The sequence below is a fragment of the Aegilops tauschii genome, chromosome 6 (genome assembly GCF_002575655.3).
Source record: "Aegilops tauschii subsp. strangulata cultivar AL8/78 chromosome 6, Aet v6.0, whole genome shotgun sequence".
In the NCBI taxonomy this organism is placed as follows: domain Eukaryota; kingdom Viridiplantae; phylum Streptophyta; class Magnoliopsida; order Poales; family Poaceae; genus Aegilops; species Aegilops tauschii.
Window position 1 is genome coordinate 410,154,829 of NC_053040.3, and position 12,087 is coordinate 410,166,915.

Below are 12,087 nucleotides of genomic sequence, written 5' to 3' on the forward strand. Positions count from 1 at the left end.
CCTCAAACACTCATGTTTTAATCTTGCCCCCAGCAGTTTCTACCTAGCTCCGCCACTAACAGTTGTCACAACAACTGGAACTTGTCGAATGAATCTTGTGTCTTCATCGATTACCTGGTTCCATCTCTTCACTGCTTTACTTTTTGTTTTGTACTCTGAAGACTTTGCTTGCTCTTATGTGTGAAGACTTTGCTTGAAGGCATTTGAAACCATGCTTTGTTCCATCTTCTGTTTAGTTGTGCTTAAGGTTGTATTCTTGTATGTTTGTCTGTTCTACATATACTACTACCTCGTTTGCATGCCATCCTTGGTTCTGATGACTTTTGTCTTCTCATTGATAGCATGACTAGCTTAGTTTTACTTCAGTTAAGTATTGCTTCGCATCTTCGAAGACATTGACTTTTTCAAAGACTTTCTAAAAATCTCACATTCACCCTCCCCTTCTCTGGTCGATAACTAGCACTTTCAAATACTATCTACAATTTTCAGATAGTTACTTCACACGACACTTGTGACAACTAGTGTGTGAGCAAAACGCCAGTCATAATATTCTCATCCGCTCTTCGTTGGGACAATAACTATTGAGATACTTACACGAAGGTGCTACACTACCATGGAATATCCAGTGAAAAAAAGGGAAATAATTACTACCACTCAACACAAAGCGTGAAAACAGCATTACGTCTTGTGTGGTTTCCCATCGGATCTGACGACTCGCGTCTGGACGCTAGGGGATGACAGATCACGCACGCGTAGCCTAACATTTGAGTATATATTTTATCAATATATAACTGTCTGTACGTTGCAATGGGGGTATACATATTCTAGTAGGTTAGCTTGTGATTTACCTGCCCATATTAAATTGATTGTATAGCAAAAATGTCTTATTTGATAAACACTTATTTGGTAAGTATTTATTGGATTACAACAAATTTTTTATTTGGTAACTTGATAAGAAGTAGGGCAGCCGAGTCATTTTTCGAGAAAACCGGTGTAAAAAATACATGTGGACTTTTTGTATACACCTTGAACATTTTCGTTTACATTTATAAAATCATGTTCAACATTTATTTGAATATATGTTGAACATTTGTAAAATTCACATTGAACATTTTTCTAATACATAGTGAACATTTTTAAACACATGATGAACATTTTTCAAGAATGTTATTAACATCTCCATAGAACATGCAGGCATTTTTAAAATGTTTATGAACATTTTTTTTGAATGACACGAATTTTTTGTATATGTTATTAATACTTCTAAAAATGGGTGAACAAATTTTTACATTTTTTATGTTATGAACTTTTTTTTTCAAAATTGCATGAAAAAATGAGACAGTAACCAAGATCCCATCTCACCGGGAAAGTATCAAGTACTCCCATCCTTGGGGTACTCCTGGTGCTCCAAATTCAAAAAAAATCTTTCTTAAATGTAACAAAAAATTCTTGGAAAAAAAGTAAATGTTCACAAGGAATGTGACTACTATCCCTAAAAATTTCAGGTCCAAACTTGAAACGCACATTGAGAAAAAAAAATGTAAAATCTAGCACGAATAGTGTAAGAGAAAAAGACAAAAGCAACATTGACACTATTCATATCTGGATTTCACTTTTTTGTTTTTCAATGTGTATTTCGAGTTTGGATCTGAAATTTTTAGGAGTTGTAGTCACATTCTTTGTGAACATTGACATTTTTTGTGAAATATTTTGGTAGATTTAAGAATGTTTTTTTTTTAAATTTGGAGCACAGTCGATATGGCTCCTTGCGACAGTCGAATACGCCACCCCGCCCCGAAGAAGCCCGAGGCAAAGAGAGCCTATCGAACGCAGAGGATAGGGAGAGAAGCAGCCAGACGCCCATCGCTCGCTCCCTCTCCCTCCAATGGCCGCGGCCATGAGACCCTCCTCCTCCCCCTACCCTCTCCCGCCTCCCCCGACCTGCTCGTCCCGCCTCCCCCAGCTCCGCTGCTTCGTCGGCCTCCGGTGTTCCGCCCCTCGCGTCCAGGTAGGCCCGCCCCCAACCTCAACCTGGCGCTAGTTGTTCGGCTGTAGGAGCAGAGAGGGTTGGATAAGAGCGATGGTTTTGAATCTTATTATGCTGTCCCTCTGGCGCAGGTCAGGAGGCAATTAGACGCGGTTGCAGGAATTGGCAGTGGTGCGCGTGGATGCGGTGGACGATTCAGGTTAGTTCGAGGCTTGCTTTATTTATGATGCCGGTGCTGTTAGGAAAAAATGCTGAAAATACAATCAAAATTACAGTAATAATGTTGGTCAGTACCGATGTTGCTCTGATGATTTGCAACTCTGAAATGCTGTCACGACTCATAAGTAACTTGTACCACTGGTAGTGAGTACTGAGTACCTTTGGGCGATAAACTATGATGTTAGTAAGATGCCGGTCCAGTTCATGAGCAGGTAATGTTAAGTTGGTAGCGAAACATAAACTCGCGATAAAACAAAAAAAGTTGATGAGACTAGTTGGCTTGGCTATGCTTGGTGAAAATTTACCTTGATTGAACTCCTCACATTTTATTGAGTGTGTCCAATGTTCAATATATTTCGTGCCCTGATGAATCCCCCTTTTTTTTTCTCACAATTTACAGAGCGCCTGCTTCCAGTGCGTCCCAGCCTTGTTATAGCTCCATCGTCATTAGAAACGACAATTCTCAAAATGCCGATTTTCCACGTAACTACTCCAAAAGGGAGAAGAAACCATTTCCTATACCAGTACTGGAGTTAAGACGCCGAGCGAGACAGAGGATGAAGGAAGCTGAAGGGAAGCCTAGGGGGCCGCCGCCACCTCCGAAAAATGGATTGCTGGTCCAGAGACTAATACCAGAGGCATACAGAGTGTACAACGCAAGAATTTCGCTGATCAACAACTTGAAGAGGCTGATGAAAGTAGTACCAGTGAAAGGCTGCAAGTAATTATCTTGTCCTGTTTTTTTTTCTGATAAGTATGCTCTTGAAATTACGCTAAGGGTAAAATTCCTCATTACATATCTATCACACTGGACAGAAGAGGTCTGTCTTCATGCTGTATAATCTGTAAAGCACAATAGCATGATAGGATTTGTATAAACAACAGATAAAGTACCTGACCTCACATACACGTGTTCCATTGGCAATAAAATTAAGTTATGCCAACGCATATAATTAACTTACCTTTTCGTCTAGTAATATGACATGAACCATGTAGGATGGAGGTATCTAGATGCACAGTTGAAGTAGTCTGCTTGAGAGTATTCTAGAAGGTTGTTTCTTGTGTACCCCGTTGAATACATACATTTGCATGTGTGCGTACATTACTGAATCCAGTTAAGGCACCTCCATTTGGTTTTATCAAAGCCTCCATTGAGTCAAAACGGACATCTGCATTAAGTCAGGACAGAAGTTTGGACTTCATGTTTATTTCTTGAAGAAATCGCTGTTCATTTTAAAATTTAATCCTGTGATGGTATTTGATAATTTGAAAATGATTTAGCTCATAAGTCATAATGCTGTGTTGCCCTGTGCTTTTTAGTTTTTTATGTTGTGTTATGTCACATTGACAAAATTATATTGATACACATGACTATTTTACAATTTACCAACTTATGTACCCTTAGGTTGTCTTATGCATTTGTTCAGTCCACTATGCCGCTCATGTGCACTCGTGATTATCAGTGAGATCTATGATTTCTTTACTATTGCTATGTGAGGAAATAATGCCTGTTTTGGGTGCAGATATTGCGGTGAGATACACGTTGGATCTGTTGGACACCCTTTCAGAACATGCCGAGGAATGTCTTCTGATAAACGTAAGGGAGAACATGACTGGGGAAGTACTTTTGTTGAAGCTGTTTTCTTGCCAGTTGAAGCTTACCACCTAGAGGACCGTCTAGGCCCGCGTATCCCTCATGACCAGAGGTTTGAGGTGCCCCGCATTCCTGCTCTTGTGGAGCTTTGCATCCAAGCTGGTCTCGACCTCCCTGAGTACCCCACAAAGCGCCGAAGAAAGCCAATTGTTAAGATCGGAAGGAAAGAGTTTGTCGATGCAAATGAAGATGACCTGCCTGACCCGGAGCCTGACAAATTTAAGGAGCCAATTCTCGAAGAAGTATCCGACGATGAGATTACCCCTCCGTCGAGCCCAGAGGAGACGGCTGCTCTTGCCGAGGAAACACTCAAAATGTGGGAGACACTCCGGAACGGTGCCTTGAGGCTCATGAAGAGGTATTCAGTGAGGGTGTGTGGATACTGTCCTGAGGTGCACATTGGAGCGAGTGGTCATAAAGCGCGCAACTGTGGAGCCTTCAAGCACCAGCAGAGGAATGGACAGCATGGATGGCAGGCGGCGGTGCTCGATGACCTAATACCCCCTAGATACGTCTGGCACATGCCGGAATCTGGGGAGTTGCAGAAGGAGCTCAAGATCTTCTATGGGCAGGCGCCGGCTGTCGTTGAGATATGCATTCAAGGCGGCGCACAAGTGCCGGAGAAGTACAAAGCCACAATGAGGCTAGATATAGGGATTCCCTCCAGTTTGAAAGAGGCTGAAATGGTCGTCTGAACAGAAATGTGGTGTTTACGTTGTGTACGATTGAGGTCAAGAAAACCGCAAGCTCCATTCGTGCTGACCATAGGTTCATTATTATCTTACTCCATGTATATAGCAGGAACTTAGCTTAGTCAGATAATCTGGTAAATTTTGTCTGTTTCAGATGCGAATCAACATTTACCAGATGTTTCTTTGTCTGAGGAATGTCATGGCCAGTGGCCACTACTTACAACGATGGAATTGGGGCGCACATGCTGATGCTGATATGTGTCTTACGATGCGGTGTGCTACATGAACACTGTTGTGTCAAATTCAGAACCAGTGCAGAATCTAGTATTTCTAGTTCAGATTTTTTTTTTCTTAATGAAGTTCCACTACTTACTTTCATGAAATGATCAGCCAAGTTTTTTATTTTATTTAATAGTTTTCTATCCTATTAGTCGCTTTAAGCCTTTCAATGGTGAGCGCTGTAGTACTATTGAAATTGAAAATAAATGATAATCGTAACTGCCTCGTAAGCTTGATGGAATATTTTCAACTACTATTGGAATATTTTCAACTACTATTGTAACATTTTCCTACTTCCTTAAAAAATCATTTTAATCCAAGAAACAAAACATTTTGCAGTTGCAATGCAAACATTCTTACAAGCTATGTAAACACTTTCTTAGATAGCTCTACTTTTTTCACTGTGTGTCCATGTCATACATTTTCTGTGATCTACTGAATGTTTTGAAAAAACTTGTGAATATATTAATTTTAGTTCACTAATAGTATTGACATATTATAAGTGTGGCCGATTTTTTAGTAGCTATTTTGTGCTGCAAATAATGCTTGAAGTTTTGTCTTTCATCCTTTTATCTTTTCAGGAAACTGTTAGCATTGGTCATCGGTATTTGTTTTTGCTTATCGATGAAGATCAAAATTGGATTTCTTCCTCAAAAAAAAAAAAAGATCAAAATTGGATTAAAAAAATTCATTGATAAATCAAATAATTTTCCAAGGTAAAAGAGCACCAGACCAATTTGAAAATAATAATAATAAGAAGAAGAAGGAACATAGCTCCAATAAAGGGAACCCAAGTATTCGCTATGGCATAGTAAAAAATCTCATTGTTCTCGCACTGTTGAACTTCATACTATGCTATATTACTCGAATTATTTTATTCATTACTCAACCAACTGTGATAAGTCCATGCATATGCTATTTTTTTTATCTAGCTATATGGTGTGTTCGGTGGAATTCCTCCGCACATATAACACTTGCATCCCTCGGGTACGCACGTGGCGGATGGGCCACCGGGTGCGGAGATAAACTTCTTGCAGTAAGATAGGCATTCGGCGTTGTTACATTTGCCCTTCCTGATGATGTGTTTGCATACGGTCTTAGAAGCTGCCATAGCTAGATATCAAAAGGGAAAATAGGGTATGTTAGACAATCATGCAATATATACATATGTCAAAAATTCACGCATTACTAGTGTAGATAACTAGGCACTAGAGTGCTTGGTATTGATCGATTAGATACCCGATGATAGAATTAGGAGGGAAAATGCAAGGAATAGAATGTGCGTGCTCCTCATTTCTTGGTCTACACTGAACTCTAGGATTGAGTTGCTAATATGGTGCTTGTTGTGCCCCTTTGGACTACTAGTGTGGAATTGAAAGGCAAATGATGCTTCCTTTATAGTGGGCAAACACTTGTAACCGATGAAGATAAGGTCACATTAATCGCAATACATTAATATGATTCATGCTGAAGAAGGGATCAACGATATTAATTAAGTTCTTTAAAAGGATCAACTCGATGGTATTAATTCATGAACAAAATAACAACAATTTAGTCGAGGCGGGGTATTGTGGCGAATTAGCACACACCGAGGATAATAACTGGAAAATGTTTTAAATATTTTTTTTTCTGTTTTTTCCTCCCCAAAACTAGGTGTGCAAGCACAAGAAGAGTAATTACTCTTTTTATGACATTGGCTATATGGCAAAGTACGAACACAATGACTTAAATCTCATTGCAAATGCAAAAGGAAAATATTTTATTTGAAAAATAGATTGTAAAAATCATGAATATTTCAAACTAACAAGAATTGGGGAAAATAATAATGCTCATATAGTTTTATCTATAGCACATATGGATCATATAGACAAGGATATCATTTATGCATCCTACATTGTAGTTCCTAAGTTCCAAAATGGAAGCAATGGAGTGAGAGAGGGGATGAGGCAATCAACAAATTTCGAGCATTCATTAGACACTAGGAGGCTTAAAATTAGTAAAAAGTAAGGACATAAATTTGTAAGAAAAATAAAATAAAATATGAAAACACTAGTAATAGGTTACCCTTTTGAGAGGTTAGAGTTAGATGTCTCCGGCACATGGCACAACCGAAACCATGGGCTATGTCATTTACGCACATAGGAAACCACATATAAGGAATTTAATGTCAGATAAAGGCTTACCATGAAATCGTCAACTATGAGCCTAACCTCCAATTCATGTTCCAACTGGAGCCCACAAACATACAAGAGCTTCATGCAACACTCATCCCATGACCTAAGCTCTTTGATAGTCTTGGGATCGAGGTCTAAGGACAAGATGGTGGGTGAATTGTACTACCACTAGGAAACATGCCCGTGCGTTGCAACGGGATTGCAAGTACAACAATTTTCAGTGATTTATCATTTACTATTTTGAGCTATTTTCAATTATTTATCATTTCCTGTTTTGTTTCCACATGCTAGTCAATTAGCAAAAAAACAAAAGTTTGAAGTATTAATACCATTTATTGTATATCATTATCTTTACAGAGTGAAACTATAAGAAAATGAAAAATCCACCAATCAAATAAATTTGTATCGAAACATGTAACATTTAGCTTTATTTCCAATAAGAAATACACATTGGATGCATGCCTGGAATCAAGAGATGCAGTGATTTCCTGCCTTGCACAACAGGAATCCTGTTTAGTACATTCTGAAAGCTTGCATCACTTCAATATACACCAAACTATGCGCATGTTTGGACATCTACAGAACATCGGAAACCTCTCGCACACTGAAAAGCACGACGATCAGACCGCGTTCAACTGGAACACATTACGCCGTCGAATTTTCGGAGTTTCGAACCGTAGACATGACGCAAAAATGGAGTCTCCATTGTCATCGAAGAAACAACGCAATTTAATTACAAGGGCTTGCTCAGCCGAACCGTTTGCATTTGGGAGCTGGGACGTCCTCATGCTCCCACACAGGTGCATACAATTAGTGAACGACAATTTGTCTGGCCGTCGTCAATGGGGCGGGGGCTCCACCGCCGTCCTGAAGAGCAGTATGTAGACCTTATCAACAGAAAAGTACAAGAACCCGCCCTTGGCGTGAGTGACGTATGAACCGAAGCTCGTCCCCACGATGCAGTGCCAAGCCGCCCCGTAGGCGGTGTCGAACTCCTGTCAGCAAAGGATAACAAGCTCCCGTCAGAAACGCAAAGCCTGAGAATGTTCCAGCAGATAATGCGATTGTTGTCTGGTTAAATTGTGTGTGGCATTATTAGAAAAGCAATGGTGAAGTTGGCAGGCATTGGTGAGCGTTTCGGCGCGGCAGATGTGAGTATTCCGTCCACAGAACGGTCGATTGAAGCGCATTTTCTGGTCAAACTTCTGTGCGGTGACACTGACAGCCACATGCATGATTGCAACTTTGGATTGTTCTATTTATTAATTGCTCTAATCGGTGGTTAGCTACGCGAATGATCGTTTCATTCGGCTTGACCCCATCGCCTAGGTGTTGGGAGCCTGATGCTCCAACTGCCAATGATGACAAGCAAAACAACAAACCCATTTTCAGAGAGCTGCAGAGGGCAGCCGACTCGATACACTCCATCTAGGTAGTGGTAACACACAAAATGGGAGTGGTGTGGTGATCATAACGCGGAGGATCTATCCGCAATTTCGACATGAATGCAGCTCAATCCTTCAAGGTGGATACAAATGCAGAAGTACATCGATCAATTATGACTGCATTGCCGCGAGAGCACAGTCGCCGAAATGCATACACTTGCTCCACAAGCGAGCAAGATGCTGCACTCGCTGCACAATCACGAGTATTATAATCGGCGGCTAGAAGGCAACAGGGGCAAATACTCCTACTAGTACTAGCAATCATGTAAGTACGTACGTACTGCCAATCCGCCGCGTCTGACGGTGCATTTTTTTGGGAGCAGAGGACAACGCGGCCGGTTCCCGGCCAAGCTGTGCGCTAGCAATCTGGGAGACGGCAATGGAGTTCCAGTCATGGTTAGTTACCTTCTTGAGGGCGAGCGCGAGGCGCTTGGGCTCGAGGCGGCGCGGGAAGTGCGGCATCCCGGCGAGCTCGTCGCGGGCGCAGCGGAACGCGCGCCGCTGCAGCGCGGGCGGCATGTCGGCCGCCACCACCCGCACCACCGCCTTCCTCTCCGCGCCGCCGCCGTCCTCCTTCTTCGAGCCGCCCTCCCCGGCGCCAGCGCCGTCGTCCTCCGCGAGCCTGGCGACGCCGAGCAGCGACCTGATGACGCCGCCCCGGCGCCCCTGCTCCCTCATTCTCGCGTCTCAGAAGCCACAACCCTGCCTCCCTTGGCGCCGGGAGCGTGGTTGCCGAGCGGGCCGGGAGGAGGGAAACGAGCTGAGCTGAGCTTGGGATGGCGAGTGTGCTATGGTATTTCTTTGTGAACGCTGTGCGGCGGTTGGGGCGGCTTTTTGTATTGGGGCGGGAGAGGATGCAGCGTTGGGGCTCGTTAAAGTTGGCGCCGTACTCTCATCTCCCGTTTTTATCATTTGTTTTCTCGGCCTGCCCGGGAAGCCCGCCGGTGGGATCACCGACGCGACGCGCACGGCCGAGCTCCGGGGCGGCGCACGATGGTTTTGTTTCTTTTTGCTCGGCGAGGCGCGCGCGTGGCGTTGGGGACGACGACGAGCGGCGAGACCCGGACGTCCAGCGGCTGCCAGGGCCACCGGGCGCACGGTAGGATAGAACTGCTGCACCGTGCACCCCGCAGCTGACTACAGTTCAGTAGGAGTACTACAGTAGGCCATGTGAGGATGGTACTACGACTGACTGCTGCTTCGGCGGTCCGTCCTCGCTTCACTGTGATGTTAGCGAAACATGGCATGGTGTGTGTGATGAAATATGTGATGCGTCGAGTTGTGCAATGCGGGCAGACACTGGTTTGCTTGTCCATGGTATGAAACTATGGAATGAGGAGCACCTGGTTCCAGGTTTGATCGACGAAACCAGCAAAATGAATTCCGGAGGGAGAGTTCCTCCCCGGGAGCTCCTATTAGCAGCCGGGCGATCGTTGGCGAGCCTAGCAACTGAATCTAACGAACTTTTGTGACTAATGAGTAGCGCGGAGTGTTAAGAACTCTGATCAGCCGTACACTTGAACGTCTTTTGAAATTTTGAATGTTTTTTTATGAAAAAACTGAATAAATTTTGAAACATGAACATTTTTCAAATTTGTGAATAAAATTTTCAATATATGAACACGTTTTTCAAAACACGAACAATCTTGAAACACATTTTGAAAATTATGAAAAAAAATTTAAAACTGAGAACAAATTTTGAAACACCAATTTTTTCTGAAGCCGAGAACAAATTTTCAAATTGAAAGCATTCTGGAAAAAATGTACAGAAATTTGTAACTTTGAACACTTTTTTAAATGCGCAAAAAATTTGAAATTCCAATATTTTTTGAAATTGTGAACATTTTTTATCAAAAAAATTCGGAACTCCAAATCTTTTTTAAAAGGTGAACAAATTTTGAAATTACGGACATTTTTTGAAAAGGAGAATAATTTTTGAAAACATGAACAAAATCTGGAATTTTTGTATGTTTTTCATAAAAATGAACAATTTTTTCATATGTTGATTTTTTTCTTAAATTTGTGATTTTTAATAACAAATAAAAGAAAAGCAGAAAGAATATATCTAAAGTTTAAAAAGAAACAGGAAAAATAAATAAATAAAGAAACAGAAAATAACAAAAAAAGGAAACCAAACAGTAACCGGTATATAAAACCCGAAATCACTAGTTGAGGAATACTCGTTACAAAGATCACTCCCACCTCCCCAGGTTGCGACAAGTGGCGCGCCGCATGTGCGCCACTTGTCGCAACCTGAAAGTTTTTCCTTTTTCCGTAAATCCTTTTATTCAAAACGTTTTATCTCTTAAACCGTGCGTTCAAATCTTGAACCGTTTTCACCGTTGGATTCCTCGCGTCGAGATCGTCAAAACTAGATCCCATGTTGATAGATTTTGACGAACTCTTTTATCATGAAAAAAACCGGACTAAAAAACCGATCCGGGAGCAACGGTTTTTTCCTTTCCGAAAGAGGCACGCCCGTGCCTCTCGCAAAACTCACGCCTGTGCCTCTCGTGAAAGCACAACCATGCCTCTCGCGGAAGGAAAAAAACGTGTTTTTTCCGTTTCCAAGAGGCACGGTCGTGACTCTCGCGAAAGCACAACCGTGCCTCTCACGGAAGGAAAAAAACAGAAAACACGTTTTTTTTGTTTCCGAGAGGCACGGCTGTGACTCTTGAGAAAGCACAACCGTGCCTCTTGTGGAAGAAAAAAACACAGAAAACGCGTTTTCCGAAAGGCACGGCCGTGACTCTCGCGAAAGCACAACCGTACCTCTCGTGGAAGCAAAACCGGGCCTCTCGCAGAAGGAAAAAAAAACAGAAAACACGTTTTTTTTCGTTTCCGAAAGGCACGGCCATGACTCTCGCGAAAGCACAACCGTGCCTCTCACGAAAGCAAAACCGTGCCTCTTGTGGAAGCAAAATAAAAACAGAAAACGTGTTTTTTTCGGTTTCGGAAAGGCACGGCCGTGATTCTCGTGAAAAGAAAAAAAAGCGCATTTTTTCTTACAAATTTTTTTCGAAATTCTTTTGACCCAAAAGCTAAGGAAGACCGGTAGAAAACCGAAATGTAAAAAAACCGTTTAAAAAGCCGAAAACGCGTGCGGAAAAATAAAAAAAATCCAAAGGGAGCGCGACACGTGGCGAATGGCTGAGAGCGTGCCAAGTGGCGCTGATCGTTGCGAGGCTCCTGAAGGAGTGCTCATTAATTAGTTGCTCTCTATAAAACCCTATCAGTTCAAATTTTTGGCTGCCTCATTGTGCGAAAGTGGGCCGGCCTAATTCTCGCACTTGAGAGAGGATCGCCTGTGCGAATGCTCGATAGTTTGACGCTGTAAGCGTCAAATATGATCTTTCCTCCTCCCCGCGCCTTAAGCGCCATGGAGAGTAGCCAGCGCCACCCTTCATGGGCGGAACCAACAAAGAGGTGATCGATCGCTCGCTCATCAGTTTTCCTGGTTCGCTGGGTGCGGTTAACCGGTCCACCATTGACATTTCCAATACATTCATTTTTAAAAGGAATCAAAATATTCATCAAATTCAAAGGTATCTTGTGATTTTAAAAAAGTTCATGAATTCAAAAAAGATCGTTGATTTCTAAAAAAACTCTGATTTGAAAAGTTCATTGATTTTCGAAA

At 42.2% G+C, this 12,087-nt stretch overlaps 2 protein-coding genes across 4 annotated transcripts; one reads left to right on the forward strand and one right to left on the reverse strand.

Moving 5' to 3' along the window:
• The first annotated feature begins 1,791 nt into the window (after positions 1-1,791).
• On the forward strand, positions 1,792-4,930 carry LOC109755606 (APO protein 2, chloroplastic). Of its 3 annotated transcripts, none has more exons than XR_002231013.4 (5): positions 1,792-2,008; positions 2,119-2,186; positions 2,607-2,927; positions 3,730-4,628; positions 4,707-4,930. XR_002231013.4 is itself a non-coding variant. In XM_020314504.4 (5 exons), exons 1-4 carry the CDS (start codon positions 1,886-1,888, stop codon positions 4,553-4,555), a joined length of 1,338 nt encoding a protein of 445 aa, XP_020170093.1. In that variant the 5' UTR covers positions 1,792-1,885; the 3' UTR covers positions 4,556-4,590; positions 4,707-4,930. The 3 variants fall into 3 exon arrangements, 2 of the variants coding, with proteins under 2 accessions (XP_020170093.1, XP_020170092.1); XM_020314504.4 differs by having other exon boundaries at positions 3,730-4,590; XM_020314503.4 differs by having other exon boundaries at positions 3,730-4,930.
• A 2,758-nt stretch (positions 4,931-7,688) lies between these two features.
• On the reverse strand, positions 7,689-9,418 carry LOC109755608 (dynein light chain 1, cytoplasmic). Its single transcript, XM_020314506.4, has 2 exons — positions 8,856-9,418; positions 7,689-8,000 (listed from the first exon to the last, which is right to left on the reverse strand). Exons 1-2 carry the CDS (start codon positions 9,126-9,128, stop codon positions 7,845-7,847), a joined length of 429 nt encoding a protein of 142 aa, XP_020170095.1. The 5' UTR covers positions 9,129-9,418; the 3' UTR covers positions 7,689-7,844.
• Between the last annotated feature and the right edge of the window lie 2,669 nt (positions 9,419-12,087).

What these genes read in the sequence shown, in the direction of transcription:
- LOC109755606 (XM_020314503.4), top strand. Translation starts at nt 1,886, where the DNA reads ATGGCCGCGGCCATGAGACCCTCCTCCTCCCCCTACCCTCTCCCGCCT. An exon ending in GTTCCGCCCCTCGCGTCCAG is followed by an intron (nt 2,009 to 2,118) that starts GTAGGCCCGCCC and finishes CCTCTGGCGCAG; the next exon opens with GTCAGGAGGCAATTAGACGC. An exon ending in GTACCAGTGAAAGGCTGCAA is followed by an intron (nt 2,928 to 3,729) that starts GTAATTATCTTG and finishes TTTTGGGTGCAG; the next exon opens with ATATTGCGGTGAGATACACG.
- LOC109755608 (XM_020314506.4), bottom strand. Translation starts at nt 9,128, where the DNA reads ATGAGGGAGCAGGGGCGCCGGGGCGGCGTCATCAGGTCGCTGCTCGGC. An exon ending in TCGCGCTCGCCCTCAAGAAG is followed by an intron (nt 8,001 to 8,855) that starts GTAACTAACCAT and finishes CTTTGCTGACAG; the next exon opens with GAGTTCGACACCGCCTACGG.